The following is a 20760-nucleotide window of genomic DNA, read 5'->3' on the forward strand; positions in this document are numbered from 1 at the left end:
CTCAAAAGACTTTACATCTCTAACAGCTACGGAAGCAGCATACTCCATACTTCTAAAGTGAAAAGTCTCTCCCATACACTTACCAACTCCCGTCACTGTCCTCAAAATACGGTCCTGAACAACAAGGAAATGATCAGCCAACTTTACCACGCAATGATTCTCATCCATCAACTGACCAAGCGAAATCAAATGGGATTGAAATTCCTCAACATAATAAACAGATTGTAGAACAAGATTTGGCCCAAGCCGAACAGAGACTTTTTTCACAGAAAAACGTTCCCGACCATCAGCTAATTCAACCCCAACCGGAGCCATATCTCTAACATCCGTTAAAATATCCAGACGGCCTGTTAAATGAAGGGAAGCACCTGATACAAGACTCGGTGGTGAGTCTTATACCGGGATAGAGATGATGGCTTCACAAGCTGGCGGTCGCTTCTCTCTTGTGAAGGAAAGATGGTCGATGATGTAGATCTGACACGATGGCGGTCGCTTTTCTCGTGTGGGATCGGTAAAAGGGGTAGTGCTGGCGGATTGAAGTACACCACAAAGATGTGATTGGTCTCTGATACAGTACACGAACTCAGCCTTGCGGAATCTCACACACAAGACAAAGAACAAGCTTATTCTCTTAAGAACACCTAAAGAGAAGAAGTATGAAAATTCAGTATTTTATTGATAATCAAAGGTGAAAATCGTACAACTGCTGCAAGGGGACTTTATAAGAGTCCTTCAGCTAGCCTTAAGGCCGAAAAATAAATGCAGAAAATGCAACAAAGGAAAGCAAATAAAATCAAACACAAAACCATTGTTTTTGGAAAGTAAATAAGCTAATAAAAGAAAATGCTAAAGTAGACTTGACATCTCTTGATGAGGAAGTCTTCTAGCCGTTGTTGGGGTTGGTGGGACCTGCAAGGATCGAAAATATTGAATAAGACTTACCTGGATGCGATCTAGGCCCAATTGATGTTCTCTGAATCACTTCTTGAACTACTCGATGTGCTACTTCAGGGTTCTTGTCTTGTACTTGATTGTTGGCTTGTTTATTGGAGTAGGGGTCCTCCTGGGGTTCCTCTAGAGTATCTTGATCAGTCTCTTGATGCTCGTCCATGTCCTCTATGTCTTGGTCTTGATCTTCACTACCTTGATCGCTTTTGAAGGTGTAGCTTGTATCACACGTCTCTGGCAGCTCCAATGTCTTCTCTTGAATTCTTGAGGTTCCTTGACCTGCCAAAAGAGGCTTCATACCTGGGGAACTGGTTTGATCAAGGCTCATTTGGGTGAAGGCTTCAGCAAGCTCTTCCTCGGCAATGTGATCATATCCGTTATGGTGGCATGATGGTGGTACAGACCAGTTGACGTCCTTCAGCTCTAGGGAGCCTACAATGTCTTGAACGGCTAGGTTAAACCTCTTCTTTAGCTGTTTAGCCTTTGAACGTGTCATAGGGCCTTCTCGTACTTCTGGTACAGGATGTAGTACATGAACTGGTTCAACGGTTTGGATGGTAGGATCGATGTCCGCATCAGCACCCGTATCCATGATCCAAAAAAGAAGATAACACATACCAGTCAATTTTCAAATTCATTGTTCTTGCCGGCGTTGAGGAGATTTTTAATGGCTATCCATTGAGCATCGCAGACTTGCACCTTATCACGATCATTATCGGTGATGACATAGTTAGCATGCGCGGAGCTTGGAGTGGCAACCTGAACAGCGTTAGCAAACATCATACCACGACCACGTCCTGAACCGCCTTTTGAACCTCCACGTCCACGACCTCGACTTGATGATGCACGAGAACGTGGCCTTTCCCCCACCACTCCGGATATCCAATGACGCCGTAATAACTCTCGCTTGAATGACCAGCACAGTTGCAATGCTTGCACACAACCTGCTTGTCTTTTTCTTCGCGAAGAAACTGTTGCATAGCATGAACCGCTAATGCACTGACCTCAGCAGTTTCTTCACGACTATTGGTGACGTTCTTCACCAAATATTCTTCCTGACGAACTATATTGTACACCTCCTCCATTGGTTGAATCGGAATGCGCGAGACAAAACTTGATCGCACCGTATGATAAAGTGTGTCATCAAGTCCAACCAGGAACTGGTGTACCTTATCTTCTTCACGATCTTTCTCCTGAAGTGTGCCAAGGTCACACTCTCACTTCCCGCACTTACACATGCATAGATGACGATATCTTGCCATGCTGTCCCAAATACGGGTTAATTTTCCAAAGTAAGCCTCAATAGTGAGACCCTTTTGTATACAACATGCAAGATCAGCCTTGATTTGTTGAACCCTTGGTCCATTCGTCACGGAGAACCTTTTCTTCAAGTGGCCCCACAGATCTTTAGCAACATCTCGATGAGAGATGTTAGAGCGTAGACCCGGATCGACGGACATCTTGATCCATGACACAAGCAAAGCCTGGATGGTCCACCAGTCTTCTAGATCGGGAGATCCTTCATCAGGTCGTGGGATTACTTCAGTGAGAAACCCAAATTTCTTTCGAGAGCACAATGCCATCTTCATACCACAAGACCACTGCTCCCGGATTGTCAGCCGTCGTTAGGTCGTACGAAGATATGGTACGTCACACATCCGTTGTCGTTATTTTCGAAGTCGTTGTCGGGTTCAGGGTCGGGTTCATCGGTGGGTTTGATCCATCGTTGGTGGTTGACATTGTCTTAGTCGATTAGTTTCAGAGAAAAATTAAGTTTATCTCTGCTCTGATACCATAAAAAATAAAGTTTTTGTGTATCATTCAATGTTGTATTACAAACCTTTTATACATTAGAGAGAGATCTTGAAAAATCTAATCTATATTAACATTTTCACAGCAACTTTGACAAAAAAGGCTTGGGATTGAGAACTATTTACATCTTATGCCATTATAATTATTATTATTAAATCATCTATATTAATATTTTCACATCAACTTTGACAAAGAAGGCTTGGGGTTGAGAACTATTTACATCTTATGCCATTATAATAATTATTATATAATTATTTATATTAACATTTTCACAGCAACTTTGACAAAGAATGTTTAGGGTTGAGAACTATTTACATCTTATGCCATTATAATAATTATTATTAAATTATTAAATATATAAAAATAAAAATCATCTATCTCTAATCTTTCGCAATCACATTCAGAAATCAAATTCATTTATTTCCATAATTTAATCATATTACTGTCGTCTAATTCTTCTCCTCCAAATATTCTCCAACCTAATTTTGCAAATCATCAACAAAATTTGGCGAAACTTACTCATATATACCCGGAAATATAGCACTTCCTTCGACTGCATCCCTGATTATCTACCAAATTTTGAAAAACGGAATCATGAATCAATCATAAAATATTAAAAAAAGAAAATTATCTCATTTGAATATGATAATCATGATAAATATGGAACAATCAAATCTCAATCATAGCAAAACAAAATCAGACCTTCCCAAACAACTCGAATCAGAATTATTCTCAAGAATTGATCCGCAATCATAACTATTCCAAACTGCAAACTATATAAACACAGCCACACAAACAAAGCTCCACAACCATCCTTCGACAACCATAACAACCCTAAACAAACAAAAACAACAATGGCAGCATCTTTCGCTTTTCTGAGAGACATTTGGCCTTACAAAGACTGCATGGAGAATCCAGGTCAAAGTCCTTCATAACTGACGCCAGTACACCGCTAACACAGGAGAGACACTTGAGCTCATTCTAGCTGACGAGACGGTGAGCACCAGTCTTAATAAAATCTATCTTTATTTAACTTTGGCTAACTTAGTATTTTATAAATCATATTATAGGGAATAAAAATTCACGGTTCCGTGAAAAAAGACTTGGTGAATAGATATGTCAACCATCTACCCATTGGATCGTGGAGATCCATCGAAACATTCTCTTTGACTCATGCAGTTGGTCAATTCCGTCCGACCAATCATTTATACAAACTGAGTTTTGTAAATGGAACCTATGTTGCTGTGAGTGATCCTAAGTCGGATTCAAACTTCCTAAGCTTGACAAAGTTTTAGAAGGTTGAGGATCCTCAGCTCAACACTAGAACTAGTAAAAAAGATTTGTATAGTCACTAAAAAATGTGTAGATATAAATAGATTTGCGTAGCTAAAAAAGATTAGTTACAAATTTGAGACAAAAAAAATTAGTAACTATTTGGTTGTTGCAAAATAACTCTTTATAACAAATTGTGGCAAATTGTTATAAATTAGATACAAATTAATTTATCGTTATTTGCTACTAATTGTTACATTTCTCTGTAACTATCAGTTACAAATTGCAACAGAGATATCAGTAACTTGTAGTTATAAAAAGTAACAAAATTCTAATTTCTTCACAATAATCTTTAGAATTACTTGTCATAAATTTGTTACAAATTGAGACAAATTATCCGTAGAATGTTATATCATTATTTTATGCTATATAAATTTAATTGAATATAGATTTGTATATTTGACCCCTGTTTTACAAAGTTTATTTAATTAGATATATATATATATATATATATATATAGATTATTATATAAATTATGGAGAACATGCATTCCACAAAACAGATTTTACATACATAGTTACGTTACATAAAATAAATAATTAATTTTTGTATCTTAAAGTTTTGGAAGAATAACACCAGCATCCACCTCTAAATTTCTAATCAATCTCTTAGATACAGGGGGATAGTACTTGACCAATAAGGTAATGACCATACCATTATTACATTATAGATGAGGTACTATGTCACTTTCGTCCTAAAAAAAAAAAACCTTGTTTTCTCTCTTCTGAGTCTCCTCTAAACCCTAGCCGCTGCTGGTTTTGTTTGCCTCTCCGCCGCCCAAGGCTTTCGCTGGCGGTGTGAGAGGGCTCTGTTTTCTTCTTTAGCTTGTAGTCCCAGTCGAGTCGTTCCAGTAGTGACCCGCTCTCTTCCTCCCCGGCGTACTGAGCAGTCCAATTGTTGCGTCCTGACGGTGTGGCGGACGACGAGATCTCGGCTCGCCTTCCTCTCCGAAGACTGGTGGTGGGTCGAAGCTGCTCCGGGAAACCTTCCTTGCAGCTTAGGGGAGTTGGATCTGAGTTTCAGATCGCGACCTCCTATCTCCTCCATCCTTCCGCCGGAGATGCTAGTAGATCGGAGGTGTATGGTTGAATCGGGTTGTTTAGAGTCTACCGGTTGTTGGGGAGGCTTCAGGTGTGCCGGTGGCTGAGATTTGCGGACATCCTCATAGCCAACGCTCTCTCGAGAGCTTCCTCAATTTCTGGTGTCATTCCGGCTAAGAAGCGAGACAACAAGGCATTTGCGTTGTGGCCTTTCCAATTATGCACCGTGAGGTGATGATATGCTAATCTGTGCTTCAATTCTTTATCTTGAGAAGATTAGCGTTCGGGTTTTTTTGTGTGATTAGTTTGGAAAAGTTGTAGCTCTTGCTAGTGGTGTTTCGTGCCTCTTGGTCGGTTCAGTCGGATGTATTGTCTATTTTAGGTTTAGAACCGGAACAGTGAAAGCCAAAAAGACCAAGCTCTTCTGATGATGCGCCTTTGGGTGTTAAAGTTATTGGGACAAGTTCTTCATGTCGATCCAGAGGTTCTCATAGCTGGGATTTGATTGTTTTCAGTAGTAGTTTTTTGGCCTTCTCTGTGTTAGTACTTGTTTTCGTGTCATTAGGTTAATTTAGGTGATTTAAGAGATGATATCACTCCGAGTCGTGGTGTGTTATCTATCTCGCTGTGGTTAAAAAATGCAATGGTTCTTGATTATATAGCGTTGGATCCGCCTAGTGTTCCAGGGTTGTACTTGATCAACCATTGCATTTGTTTTGTGGTCCAAGTCTATTGGGGCGAATGTAATGTGCCTTTGATTTGGTTGTATCATTTGGTTAATGGAAAGTTGATGTTGAGCAAAAAAAAAAAAAAAAAAAAACACCAGCATCCTTAACAACCTTTTTGATACACTCTGTGATAATGAATGTAAGTCTTTCTTTTCTGCTGCTCACTGTGCTTCTAATATCTTTGAAAGTCGTCAACAAACTGCATAGTTTCCACACACACACATTGATTCATGATAATGAAACTAAGACTGAAAGAGTTTTACTTACAGATGGTGAATTGAATAGGAGAACTAGAGCTGGAAAGGAAAACAAGAAACACATCAAGCAGTCACAAATGAGCCAACTGAAACAGAATATAGTTTTTACATATATATAAGATATATATTCAACAATTACATATCCTTTATCCATTCACACTTCCTCCATAATCATAGAATTCAGAACCATTACTTGTCTCTAGCATCGGCGATTCATATACATAGCTTAAAAACCAATTAATTCTATGAGGAGGTTCTAAGAATCAAACGGATATAACCAAATTAAGTTGAAACAAATATATCAATAGCTACAGATTTACAGGTTTAACAAGAGTATAAAGGAAAGAATACATACCCTGAAAGTTGTGAATCATAGAAGAGTTAATTTGTCTCTTCTTTGCTCTATACCTCATGAACATGATCTAAAATAAGAGAAAAACAAGTATCAGTATGAATAATAGATGGTAACTGCAAGTAAGACAAGCCTTGAACATGAAACTGAACATCATGAACCAGCAGGAAATCAACTAATTGATGTTTCATAAACCAAACCAACTAAACAAGTTTGATGCTTAATTTCACTATCATCTATATCTCAATGCAAAAACCTGTAACGTAGTTAAACATTTAGAAAAAACAAGAACAATCACACTAATGTACTAACTTACCATACAAAATACTAACATGTCTTGTGATTAGAAGAAAAGAGAAGCTTCTCTATCTCTAGAACTTGGAGCACACAAGAAGATACGAAACAAAGTTCAGCAGTTTTAGAAAATAAAAGCTGCTCTATCTCCGTTAAAAAATGGTTTAACTTTCAAACCCAAATGAACCTAAAGAGAATCCCATATCATATAAAAATTTAAAACAAGTTAAAAGGAACTTACAAATTAGATACAAATTCCTGTCATAAGAAATATAATGACAACATGAGAAAAGATTGTTTTGCTTTGATCCCTTTTAGTCAGTAATGAATCTGAGAGAAACTCAAGGTTTCTTGACTTAGATTTTCTTTAGGAGCGCGGATTATGCCATTGAAAGTAGCAGTAACGTCAGTGAAGTTTGCAATTTTGCCTCCAATCACAAGAGCTCTGGTTTTTCCATCCGGGTTATCTGTAGCACACTGCAGTACTGTAATGTTATTATCCAGTCACATGAACAAAATGTCCTATGGAAGGAGAAAATAAGTTAATCTTACATCGATAACGACCCTGGCATACTGCAAGACCTCATCTTCTTTGGGTGCTCCAATGTATTCAGCGTAGTTGCCAAGTTCAAATGCATACCCAAGATCTCCAACCTAAAGTTTTTTTTTGAATGTTGTACTTGTTTCAGGGGAAAAATGCAGAAAGTCTCAGTAATGATTCTGATTCTTAAGGAAACATATGGTATCAGCATAGATGACACTTGCTCTCCACCAGCTACCATTGTCCAAATACGTCTCTTGGGATTCAGAACGGTAAACCTCAAAGACGCACTTGTCTGCCACCACAATAGGTGCATATTAAAGAAAGCTCTTTACTAGTCACAAAACGATGAAGCAGACAGACATTTGTTATTATATTAATGTCACAATGATGGTACCTTCTTGTCCAGTCCGTTAAAGCTCTCTGTGGGAAGCATTACCCTTCCAAATGGCATAGGAAATTCAATGTCGCCCCATCTGCAAGTTCGAGGGCTTAGTTAGTTATGTGCACATTCTCAAAGTTATGGTGGTTATTAGTAAACCAGTGATTAGTATGAAAACACACACCACTGTCCGTACATGTCCGTACGTCCGTACAATCAACATGGCGGACCGTCCGTACGGTTTGGAGGCCTAGCGAGTTAAGTCCATGAAGAGCAGCCTCTAACGGTCACAAGACTTCGAGATCCTTCCTCTTGGAGCCGTTGGTGAGTGTGTGCGAAAGTGGGAGGTCAAACAAAGATCACATGTGATCTTAAGGAAATGTCACTATCATTATGTGTAATTGTGTACAGCATATACTTAGAATATTCGATTGTCAGTGTCTATATTTAGATTGTATCTAGGAACCATATCAAGTAAGAAATAATAATTTCTTCTTCTACACTTTTATACTTCTACACTCTCTTGATTCGATACACTCATACTCTCTTGAACTCTCTCATTACTTGCGACCTAAGCTATAATTCATTCTTCTTCAAACTTACAATTAGGATTACTACCAAAATTATATGGTGGTTATTAGGAAACCAGACCTTTGCCAATGGATCAACCTCGTCAGAACATTGCAACGGAGCCTCTTTGTGAGAAATTGTACATCTGCAGGTAAAACCGGTTTAAATCACTCCCAATTCTAAACCCTAACTTATAAACCCTAATTTATCTGAAATTTTGATTCCTTATCAGAATTCAAATCTACAAATCAACCTCAAAAGTTTCAACTAATTCATAAAAATAAAAAATCCCAAAATATAAGAAAATTGGAACAATCTGTAAAGCGCAAGAGAAAACGATGTTGAGTTGTTTAGACTTAGTCTCGCATTGTTAGAATAAGGCTCTGTTGTATAAGGAGTTGTGGCTTAGTTGATTGTTTCACGTTTGTTAAAGACCTCCAATAATGTAGGAGGCAGTCGCTTTGTGTAATTGGCTATTTAAGGCCCTCTATGGATAAGAGAAGAACAAGCTTTTGTTCTCATCATTCAGTCTCGTTAACTTAACACAACATATTGGTATCAGAGCTAGATCTGAGTGGTGAGAATTTCGGGAGAGAGAGAGAGTCCAAAAGGGTGAGTGAAACACGATGTCAGGAGAGAGTCAGAGCATGCTTGCAACTCCAAAATTTGATGGTGACTTTGAGCATTGGAGCATGCTAATGGAGAATCTCTTGAGATCCAAGGAGTGGTGGGATCTGATCGAGAAAGGCTATGTTGAGCCAGCTCTTGGGGAGATCCTCAATGGAGCATAGAGACAAAAGTTAGCTGATAAGAAGCTGACTGACTTGAAGGTGAATAACTATTTGTTTCAAGCAATCGACAAGTCGGTTCTGAAACAGATAATTCAGAAGGACACGGCCAAGCAACTATGGGATTCTCTGAAAACCAAGTTTCCAGGTGATGAGCGTGTGAGGCAAGCACAACTTCATAGCTACTTTGAGGTTCTGGAGATGAAAGAAACAGAGAGCATTGCAGAGTACTTCTCAAGAGTGTTGTTAGTTGCAACAGATATGGGAAACCTTGGAGAAGAGATGCAAGAATTCAAGATCGTGGAGAAGATCTTAAGAACGCTCTCTAAAAAGTTCACATATGTAGTATGTTCGATTGATGAATCCAAAGACATAAGCAGTCTTTCGGTAGATGCACTCCAAAGTTCGTTACAGTGTCATGAGCAGAAAATCACAAGGCATGCTAAGGGGATCATAAAAGAAGAGCAAGTGCTAAAGGTGACACATGAAGCCAACAACTGGAGTGGAGCAAGTGGAGGTTCTTTCCGAGGCCGTGGCAGAGGACGTGGCAGAGGAGGATCGTTCAACAAGGCGTTGGTGGAATGTTACAAGTGTCATAAACTTGGACATTTTCAGTTTGAATGTCCTGGCGTTGAGAGACAAGAAAACTTTGTGGAGTTTAACAAAGAGGAAGAACTCTTGCTGAATGACTTGATTCAGGTGATACAGGACGTTTATTACGTCCCGAAGCTGAGCAATAATCTGTTGAGTCTAGGGCAATTGCAAGATAAGGGGTTGGCGATTCTAATACAAGGAGGTTTCTGCAAAATCTATCATCCATCAAGAGGACTCATCATTGAGACTCTGATGAGTGCAAACCGAATGTTCGTGATCGTTGCTCAAACAATGGGAGCAGACTCATGTCTCAAAGTGGAGACAACCAATGACACACACCTCTGGCATTGCAGATTTGCTCATCTGAACTATAAAAGTTTAAAGACATTAAGCTCAAAGGGAATGGTGGACGGTCTCCCTCACATTGAATCATGCAAAAGAGTGTGCGAAAACTGTCTCGTCGGGAAGCAGAAGCGAGATTCATTCCCAAAGAAAAGTTCATGGAGAGAGTGTTGTAGTGCATTCTGATATATGCGGACCAATCACTCCAGCTTCCATGGGACAAAAGAGGTATCTTCTTACCTTTATTGATGATCACAGCAGAAAGATGTGGAGCTACCTAATTGTAGAGAAGTCAGAAGCGTTTCAAATGTTCAAAAACTACAAAGCGAGTGTGGAGAAAGAGTCTGGTTTGGCAATATGTTGTTTAAGAACAGACCAAGGTGGAGAGTTCTGCTCCAGAGAGTTTGAAGATTTCTGCAAATCTGAAGGCATTAAACGTCAAATAACAGCTGCCTACACGCCTCAACAAAATGGGGTCGCCGAGAGAAGAAACCAAACTGTCATGAATCTTGTTCGAAGCACACTGTCAGACAGAAAAATGCCTAAACTTTTTGGGCAGAAGGAGTCAATTGGATAACGCATGTTCTGAATCGCAGTCCTACTAATGCACTACAAGATCAAACACCTGAAGAAGTGTGGAGCGGCATCAAACCAAATATGAAGCACTTCAGAGTCTTTGGGTGCATTGGTCACGTCCACATTCCAGAAGCAAAGCGTACAAAACTCAATGATAAGAGCTGTAAGTGTGTCTGCCTTGGCATCAGTGAGGAGTCAAAAGCATATCGCATGTACAATCCCATTTCTAAGAAGATCACAGTAAGCAGAGATGTGATCTTTGAAGAAGCTGAGAATTGGGATTGGGGAAGGAAAAATGCAGAGAGCTCGAGCTCAACTCAATCTTCTTCTGTTCTCACTTGGGAAAATGATGGAGAAATCATGAAGGGTGAGGAAGAGTATCTGCAAGAGGTCGATGAAGCAGAACCAGAACCCGAACCAGAAGAAGAAACACCACAAGAAGCTGCAGGTGCTAATCCGAAGCTGCAGCCAGTACGAGATAGAGCAACTCCCACCAATTTGCAAGACTATGAGTGTGGGATTGCTCTATCAAAAGAAGAAGTTTATGCCCATTTCATCGAAGATTATGCTCATCAGGTTACTACTGCCATTAGTGACCCTGTGAATTATGATGAAGCAGTAAGGTATCCGGAATGGAGAAAAGCAATGATAGCAGAGCTGGAGTCCATCGAGAAAAACGAGACGTGGGAACTGACAGAAGTGCCTAAGGGTTTTAAAACTATTGGAGTCAAATGGGTGTACAAGACTAAGTACAACGAAGATGGTGACATCGACAAGTTTAAGGCTCGTTTGGTTGCAAAAGGGTATGCATAAAGGTTTGGGATCGATTACAATGAAGTCTACGCTCCAATAGCAAGATGGGATACAATTCGAATGATTATTGCTAAAGCAGCTGAGAGAAAATGGATCATCTACCAACTTGATGTAAAGAGTGCGTTCCTACACGGAGAATTACATGAAACAGTTTACGTAGACCAGCCAGAAGGTTACAAGAAGCAAGGAGATGAAGAGAAAGCCTACAAACTAAAGAAAACCTTGTACGGTCTGAAGCAAGCACCGAGGGCGTGGTTCAACAAGATAGAAAGCTACTTCATTCCGGAAGGATTTGTGAAGTGTGACTTCGAGCATACGCTATTTTTCAAAACAGAACAACAAGGTCAGATTCTCATTGTTAGTCTATACGTTGATGATTTGATCTTTACTGGCAATTGTGAGAGTAAGATCGCTGAGTTCAAGGAGTCGATAAAGAAGGCATTTGACATGACTGATCTGGGGAAGATGAGATATTTTCTTGGAGTGGAGGTCTTGCAGAAGGAAGAAGGTATCTATGTGTGTCAGAGGAAATTTGCGAGAGAGGTTCTTGAAAGGTTCGACATGATTGCAAGCAATGGGGTGAACAATCCAATAGTACTAGGGATAAAGCTTTCGAAGACAGGAGGTGGAGCAGTTATAAATGCCACACTTTACAAACAGATCATAGGGAGCCTAATGTATCTCACAGTTACTCGACCTGATTTGGCGTTTGTAGGAGGTCTGGCTAGTCGGTATGTGGAGAACCCAACTGAAGCACACTTCGCAGTGGTAAAGAGGATACTGAGGTATGTCAAAGAAACCATGGAGCTTGGTATCATGTATAAGCGTGGAGTGATAGAAGAGTTTCAGGCTTTTACGGATAGTGACTATGCTGGTGACTTAGATGATCGGAAGAGCACCTCTGGTTTTGTGTTTCTCATGGCGAGAGGATCTGTCTCTTGGAGTTCTAAGAAGTAGCCTATTGTTGCTCTATCGACTACGAAAGCAGAATATATTGCAGCAGTGTCATGTGCAACACAAGGGATTTGGATGATGAGAGTGCTTAATGAGATTGGCAAAAGTTATGAAGAGTGCATTACAATCAAATGTGACAATAGTTCAGCCATTCAATTGTCAAAGAATCCAGTTCATCATGGGTGAAGCAAGCATATTGAGGTACGGTTTCATTACTTGAGAGACTTAACTAAGGAAGGCAAAGTGAAGCTGATACATTGTGGAACTCAAGACCAGACCACTGAAGTTAGATACGTTCAAGAAGCTGAAGGAGAGACTCGAGCTTGTGGAGGTTCCAAAGTAAACTGATATATTGGCGATTATCAGTTTAGGGAAGGAATTTGTTGAGTTGTTTAGACTTAGTCGTTTAGACTTAGTCTCGCATTGTTAGAATAAGGCTCCGTTGTATAAGGAGTTGTGGCTTAGTTGATTGTTTCACGTTTGTTAAAGACCTCCGATAATGTAGGAGGCAGTCGCTTTGTGTAATTGGCTATTTAAGGCCCTCTATGGAATAAGAGAAGAACAAGCTTTTGTTCTCATCATTCAGTCTCGTTAACTTAGCACAACAAACGAGACTTACCTGGACCGAAGACATTTTCGTGCAGAAGACAATTAGCTTGTTGAAGGGAAATCTCCAATTCGAGTTTCATAGGTGAGAAAGGGATGTATGTTAGATTGAAAGTGATTAGGGTTTGGGTGAGGTGGGTCGGAGGAGGAATGGGAGGTGGAGGAGATGGCCGAAGGGGAGGAGGGTGCGGGAGACGGTTCATTTAAAGCAGCGATGTGTAGATCGGAAACATCGAGTATAGTGAGAGGAGAAGAAGAAGGTTGCTCGAGACCTTTTTTTTGTTATAATTTTTTTTTCGTTTACCAAACATCTCCTTTATAATAAAACAGAATTAAACAACATTGTTTTGTATACTATATACTTTTAATAAGTTGGTTACAAATATGTTATAGATTAATTGATTACAAGTTAAATAGTGGGTACAACTTTAATTTATGTCTGAAAATCTTAAAAGAATATTCTAAAGAATCATTTGATATTATCTAACGTAACATATTAATTTGTTAATTATCATTATAATTCATCTCTCATTTTTATATATGAGTCTATTTTGTGAAACAAATAAATTATCACATTATTTACTATAATTAAAAAATAGTTTTATTTCCGGATATACCATAAGTTGAATTTTTAAAAGAAATATAAATTGTTCAATCTATAAATATTCAAGCTTTAGTAATATTATTGTTTAAAAATAATATCTATTGAATTAAAAATTTTACTGAGTAACGGGTCAAAATTTGACTATTTAAATTCAATTTCATATTTTTTGTTGATTTTATAGTTTTATATAATATAATAAACTTTAAATAATTTAATTTGAAATATTTTTAAAATATTGAAACTTGATATAAAAGTTAGAAACTATAAACACTCTAAATTGATTTGTTATAGCAATGTCAATAATATGTCACTATAATATAAAAGAATTTCAAGAAACCATGTATATTAAATCAAAAAGTATAACAATATATTAAATTACTCATAATATAATAAATTGCTTTTTAAAAGCCAAATTTACAAAATTATATATTATAATGACATTAAAGTCATGATGTAGAATATACATTGTTGAAATAACTTCACATATATAAACTAATGCACCATATTAAAAAAAATTTTAAAATATAAAATATACAAAATATTGTATAAAATAAAATTTTAACAAGTGTTATAGCACGTGTACTTATCTAAAATCATTAACAATATAAAACTTACAAAACATGTGTCTTTTTTCAAGTCATCATATTTAGCATATGATTTTATTGCATAATATTTTATCCAAAAAACCTTTTGAAAACAATCACATTAATTATATTTTATATAAAAATTATAATATAAATAAAATAAATTTCAGTCCGTGCTCTAGCACGGGTCTTAATCTAGTTGTATAGTGAAATGTTATTGTGTTTTTTTCTCTAAGTCTTGGACTCATGCTTATTGTGAATATTTTGGAGTAAATATTGGTGGTTTACTACAATTTGTTACATTTTGGGTTGTGTGCAATATTGTTACAACATTTAGTGTCTCTAAATTTATAGCAATTTTGTTACAAATTATGTTTATTACTATTTGTCATTATATAGTTACGCATAGTAACCAATTAGCTACGATATCTATTATCTATAATTTCGTTACTAATTTGTAACTATAATTAATATTTGTTATAATTTTTGTCGTAGCAAAAAAATCGCAACTATATGATTAAATTTTACTAGTGTAAGATTATAATCTTCCTCTTAATGGGCCTCCACAGACCCAATGTGATTTAAAACAAAAAAAGGGTTTACAAGTAATACATAGAATAAGTTTTAAAAACATAGATTTTATAACTTATACAGTAACATTATGAGGAAACATTGTTTTGATGATGCAAACAAGTGTCTAAAATTGTAGATAATCTACTCGAATCAAAATTAAAAAATCAAATTATACAGTCATTATACATAAATGCCAAGAACAAAAATCTGTATGTCACAAAATATCCAATATTACTAATTTCAAGATTATACATTATACAATCTTACATTTATTTAATTTTCTTATTTTGACTAATTAAAAAATATATATACTATAAAATCGGCCCGCGGTGTAGCACAGATTAAAATCTAGTTACAATTGATGTACAATCGTAATCGTATCAATCGTAAGCGTATCTTGTTACGTGATCGCAGGGATTGAGACTTGATGCGCAAGTTACGGCTAATACTTTTCAGGGTTGTTGATGACCCTACACCTTACTTCGGTTTCATAGAAATGATTGATACTGTTGGCAGTGGCACCAAGCGCCGGTATCCCTAAACACAACAAAACATGCATGATTCATTTATAACAACGTTTCTTGAGGTTGTACATAATTCTGATATAAAATGGATTAGTTTGTGAACGTGAAATCCAAAGAACCATGCATGTTGGAAACACCAAACCGGGTCTGATCGATTCAAGAGGAGATGTTAAGGTCATCCTCGTGAAAAAACATGATCGAAAATTGTCAAGACCGGATTGACAAACGTTGGTGGAAACATAATCAATGAAGAAGGAGGAGGACCGACTCCAGATTGATATACATTGCTCATGTGGATATATCTATATGAGAATAAGCGCACTAATCATCATATGGAGGATGATAAGAGAAAAGAAAAAATAGGAATAATGAAGATATTTCCTATTGGTGGAGTAACGTGTTGCTGGTCAATTATGAATATAGGGTTCACGTGTCTTGTTTCTTAAAACTTGAGAGAACTATTATTCGTTGGTCCGATGAATTCAAACTAAGTTCTAATTATAAACTATACACCATGAGACGTCAAAAGCTGTACATTTGTACAAGGTTGAACTGTTAAAGATGTAACGGATCATTCGTTTGCAATACTAAGATGATTAGAAGGCTGTGCGACTCAGGTTTCTCGGACAACCAGGGCACCTGGCAGTAGTCTTAGTAGAACAGTGAAAAAACCTATATATATATATATATATATATATATCCTACTATATTAATTGTCTATTTGTAGACGTGCCTTATCAAGGTGGAAGCGTCGGAACCCGACGAATTCTTCACAGCAGATTCAGTTACTTAGAAGAGATTTGGAAGAGGAATCAACAAAGGTTTTCCCTAACTTCCAAAAGCTGCGTCATATCAAGTGGGCGTTAACAGTGGCTTTTCGAGAAGAGGAGGTCTACTGGAGACTCAAAAGCAGAGAGTCTTGGCTGCAGGCAGGCTGATATGTCTATATTTTGTCTCTGCTAAGCATGTTTTTGTCATGCATCTAGTTAGGATAACTAATTGTTTTGCATGAATTTCTACTCTCTTTTGTACATTTTTCATATTTAGGTAGTTCTTGCATTATCTTCGCATACCTCGTGCATTTTGGAGTATTTCAGGTATTTAGGAGACTTTGGAGCCAGGCTATCTCGAGTCGCGCCATCATTCCGTCATCACACATCCGCTCGGGTCGCGCCATCATTCCGTCATCACACATCCGCTCGAGTCGTGCTGTCATGCCGATCGAGTCGCGCTGTCGTGCCGATCAAGTTGCCGTTCGAGTCGTGCCGTTCGAGTCGCGCTGTCGTGGGATTCAGCTTTCGACATCTTCATCAAAGTTGTAGAGAATTGAGTCATCTTTCCAATGCCGTTTATTTCAAGCCAATCGGAGGTGTGGTTCAAAAGTTATCATCGTTTTAGTGGAGGCGTATACATCCAGATAGAGTCGCGCTGTCGTGCCGATCGAGTCGCGCTGTCGTGCTGTTCGAGTCGCGCTGTCGTGCCGTTCGAGTCGCGCTTTCGTGCCGTTCGAGTCGCGCTGTCGTGTCAAGCTAACGCCATCACTCCACTCGAGCCAACGCCATCACTCACTCGAGCCATTACTCGTTCGCACATGTCAGGGAGACGTTCCATCCTACACGCTTCAGGAGATTCCCAAACCGACGCTTGATCTTGTCGTTTTAAGTTTTAGGGATTTTATGTCTTTACTATAAATACGTTTTGTTAAGTCTTTGCGACATCATCTTAGTTTTTATCTCGTTTTATTTTGTAAGGTTTCCCTAGCCACCAAGAACCGTTCTCAGACTTTGTATCCAGATATCTTTTGATACATTGAGTATTTGCATTTGATTTCTTCTACAAACTTGTTTATCTTATTTTTACCTATCTAAGAATGCTTGTTTCAATGTTTTCTGAGTTTGTATTGTTGATGATGATTTCCGGATCTGAGTAGTGCGTTAGTTCTTGAGGATGGGATAGATTAGGTGGAGGATCTTAGGATGTAGGGTGTTTAAGCTTGATTTGTATGACTCCCTTCTGGACTAGAGTTAGAATTACTAGTTTCTCTCTGATCAATTGGAACTAGGTTCGAGACATTTCCACACCCAAAAGGTGTTCGATGAAATGTCTGACCAACTAGTGCCAGAGACTTACGTTCCTAGCCTAAGAGATTAGTTATCTAGGATGTTTGTTGACATGAATGAACTGGTTTGTCATGCCTGCTCGACCACGTTTCTCTAGCGAGAGCTAGGTATGGAAGTGGTTGAGTCTGAGTAGCTTTTACCAAGAGATTGGTTTAGCTAAGTTGTGATGTTCATTGTTTAGGGATAGATTGCTTGTGGCATGTTAAACACCCTGTAGACTAGGATACTTCACCGACATTAATTACTCCCATCCTTAGGACTTTTATCCTTTTGATTGATATTACATTCCTGAGATTGTTTCGCTTCTTGCTTTTTAGTTCATGCTTAGACTCGTTTCTGTTTTTATTAATTTTCATTTCTTGTCTTGCATTCTCGTTTCTAGTTCCAGAACACATTTCCGTTTGCATTTTTGTCATTCTAGGATTGTTAGAAAAAACACTTTTTGAATTGGCTTGACTTGTGATTTCTTGATTGCATCTTGATTGCTAGCAACATCCCATTTGGATTGACACCTTAAATACTACAACACTTAAGGTTAATTGAACCTCCTAGGATAAGACACAAAAACCCTAGTATCAATTTGGCGCCGTTGCCATTTGGGATTCGTTTTGTTACATTTGAGATTTCAAGTTTTGCAAGATTAAGTTCGGTTACACTTATCATTCTGAATACTGACTTGTTTTGGTTGTTTGCTTGTTTGTTTTGCATCTCAGGAACCTGTTGATTGCAACCTTGCATGCACACCAGATCAAGAGGGCATCAGAATCTCGTTTCTGTTATCGACGAAATCAATCGGTTGCAACGCCCACGACAAGCTCGTCAACCCGTTGAGCATCCCGCACACATCACTATGGAACAACAACATGAACCACATCAGGGACCGCGAAACATTGGTGCTGGGGATGCACCGAACACTCACACTCAACGTGCTGGAATCGTCCCTCCTGCCGTGCAGAACAACAACTTCGAGATCAAAAGTGGTCTGATCACCATGATCCAAGGAAACAAGTTTCACGGGTTGCCTATGGAGGATCCACTCAACCACTTGGACGAGTTCGACCGTCTTTGCAGTCTCACCAAGATCAACGGCGTGAGTGAGGACGGTTACAAGTTGCGCCTCTTCCCATTCTCCCTGGGAGATAAGGCTCATTAATGGGAGAAAAACCTTCCCAAGGGATCAATCACCACCTGGGATGGCTGCAAGAAGGCATTCTTGGCCAAGTTTTTCTCCAACTCTAGAACAGCACGTCTCAAGAATGAGATTTCCAGCTTCACACAGAAGAGCTCAGAATCATTCTATGAAGCATGGGAGCGTTTCAAGGGTTACCACAGCCAGTGCCCACATCATGGTTTCAGCAACGAGTCATTACTGAGTACTCTCTACCGTGGTGTCCTTCCCAAAATACGTATGCTGCTTGATACCGCTTCAAACGGTAACTTCCTGAACAAGGATGTCGATGAAGGTTGGCAACTGGTGGAGAATCTCGCTCAGTCCGATGGCAACTACAACGAGGATTATGACCGCACATTTCGCGGCGACGCTGGGTCTGAAGAGAAGTATAAGAAAGACCTCAAGAATGTCAACGAGAAGCTTGACCGTATCTTGCTGAGCCAGCAGAGGAGCGTCCACTTCGTCTCTGAGGACGACCCTTTCCAAGTTCCAGATGGGGAGGGTGAGCAGAGTGAAGAGATCAGCTATGTCTAGAATCAGGGTGGATACAACAAAGGTTACAACCCCTACAAGACGAACCCTAATTTGTCTTACCGAAGTACCAATGTTGCTAATCCACAAGATCAGGTGTACCCGCTGCAACAACAACAGCAAGGGCAACAAAAACCTTTTGTGCCTTATAATCCAGGATTCGTTCCAAAACAACAGTTCCAGCAGGGTTACCAAGCTCCCTCAGGATCACCGCCAGGATTCCGCCCTCAACCAGCTCAGCCTACACCAACCCCAGATCAAGAAATGAAGCAGATGATGCAACAAATTCTTCAGGGCCAAGCTAGCGGTTCCATGGATACTGCAAAGAAGTTTGCTGACCTTAGTCAGAGGATGGAAAGTTCCTACAATGATCTGAACGTCAAATTTGAAACTCTAAATTCGAAGATAAGGTACATGGAGGGCCAATCGACTTCTACTACTGCCCCAAAGCCTGGCCAATTCCCAGGTAAAGCTGTTCAGAACCCCAAGGAGTTCGCCAATGCCATCACGCTGCGAAGTGGGAAAACATTGCCTCCCAGGCAAGGAGTTCCAGACGTCACTGAGGACAGTGAGGAATTAGCTGGGGAGGATTTTGGTCAAGATGACGCTCAGACGGAGAACCCAGACGAAGCAGTCAAAGACCCGGTCGAGCCAGTGAAGCAATCCGAGCCTGAAGCTGTTAAGGAGCCTGCTGTTCCTGAAAACAGACCTGCGAGGTTCATCCCTCCACCGTACAAGCCTCCTCTACCTTTTCCAGTGAGGTTCAAGAAGCAGCTTACTGAGAAGTACAAAGCCTTGTTCGAAAAGCAAGTCAAGGAGATTGAGTTGAGAATGCCATTGCTGGATGCATTCGCACTTGTTCCTCACTACCAGAAATTCCTCAAGGACTTGGTGATGGAGAGATCAAAAGAAGTTCAAGGCATGGTTGTACTAAGTCTTGAGTGCAGTGCAATTATCCAGAAGAAGGTTGTACCCAAGAAGCTCAAAGATCCTGGATCATTCACTCTACCCTGCTCCATTGGACCTATGTCTTTTGATAGGTGCTTATGTGATCTTGGCGCTTCAGTGAATCTGATGCCATTCTCTGTGGCTAAGAGGTTGGGTTTCACAAGGTTTAAGGGATGCGACATCTCCCTCATCCTGGCAGATAGATCAGTGAGACTTCCACATGGTATCTTAGAGGACTTACCTGTCAGGATCAGAGACGTGGAAGTGCCAACCGACTTCGTGGTTCTGGAGATGGATGAAGAACCTAAAGATCCTCTGATTTTAGGAAGACCCTTCCTAGCGACTGCTGGAGCCATCATTGATGTCAGAAATAGCAAGATTGACCTCAATCTGGGCGACGACTTCACTATGAAGTTTGACATCACAGATACCTTGAAGAAGCCAACGATAGGAGGACAAGTCTTCTACATTGAAGAGATGGATAAATTGGCTGACGAGTTGTTGGAGGAACTAGCTGAAGAAGATCATCTCAAAACTGCTCTAACCAAGGATGGAGAAGAAGGGTTTCTGCATGGGGAGACCACTTGTTACAAGAATCTGCTAGATTCCCACAAAGAAACGGACGGATCAGAGGAATTCGAGCAGATATGTGACGCAGAGGAGGTATGTGTAGTTGAGACAGAGAGTTCAGAACGTGATATCTGCCGTTCGACCGATGTCAAGACCCGACTCGAGACACCGTTGTCCCGTTCGATCGGGTCGCACCCCTCTCACTC

General features: G+C 39.4%; 1 protein-coding gene, 1 non-coding gene and 1 pseudogene across 2 annotated transcripts; all 3 read right to left on the reverse strand.

Moving 5' to 3' along the window:
* Positions 1-1569: 1569 nt before the first annotated feature.
* Positions 1570-2531, reverse strand: LOC147926640 (uncharacterized). Its single transcript, XM_087487131.1, has 3 exons — positions 2208-2531; positions 1764-2141; positions 1570-1707 (listed from the first exon to the last, which is right to left on the reverse strand). The coding sequence occupies exons 1-3, from the start codon at positions 2529-2531 to the stop codon at positions 1570-1572; spliced, it is 840 nt and encodes a 279-aa protein (XP_087343257.1).
* A 4550-nt stretch (positions 2532-7081) lies between these two features.
* On the reverse strand, positions 7082-7774 carry LOC104748490 (ATP-citrate synthase alpha chain protein 1-like; annotated as a pseudogene).
* A 10806-nt stretch (positions 7775-18580) lies between these two features.
* On the reverse strand, positions 18581-18687 carry LOC147926641 (small nucleolar RNA R71). Its single transcript, XR_015583066.1, has one exon. It is a non-coding gene; the product is annotated as a small nucleolar RNA R71 (small nucleolar RNA).
* Positions 18688-20760: the final 2073 nt, after the last annotated feature.

The sequence above is a fragment of the Camelina sativa genome, chromosome 15 (genome assembly GCF_030686135.1).
Source record: "Camelina sativa cultivar CO46 ecotype springtype chromosome 15, ASM3068613v1".
Lineage (NCBI taxonomy): Eukaryota > Viridiplantae > Streptophyta > Magnoliopsida > Brassicales > Brassicaceae > Camelina > Camelina sativa.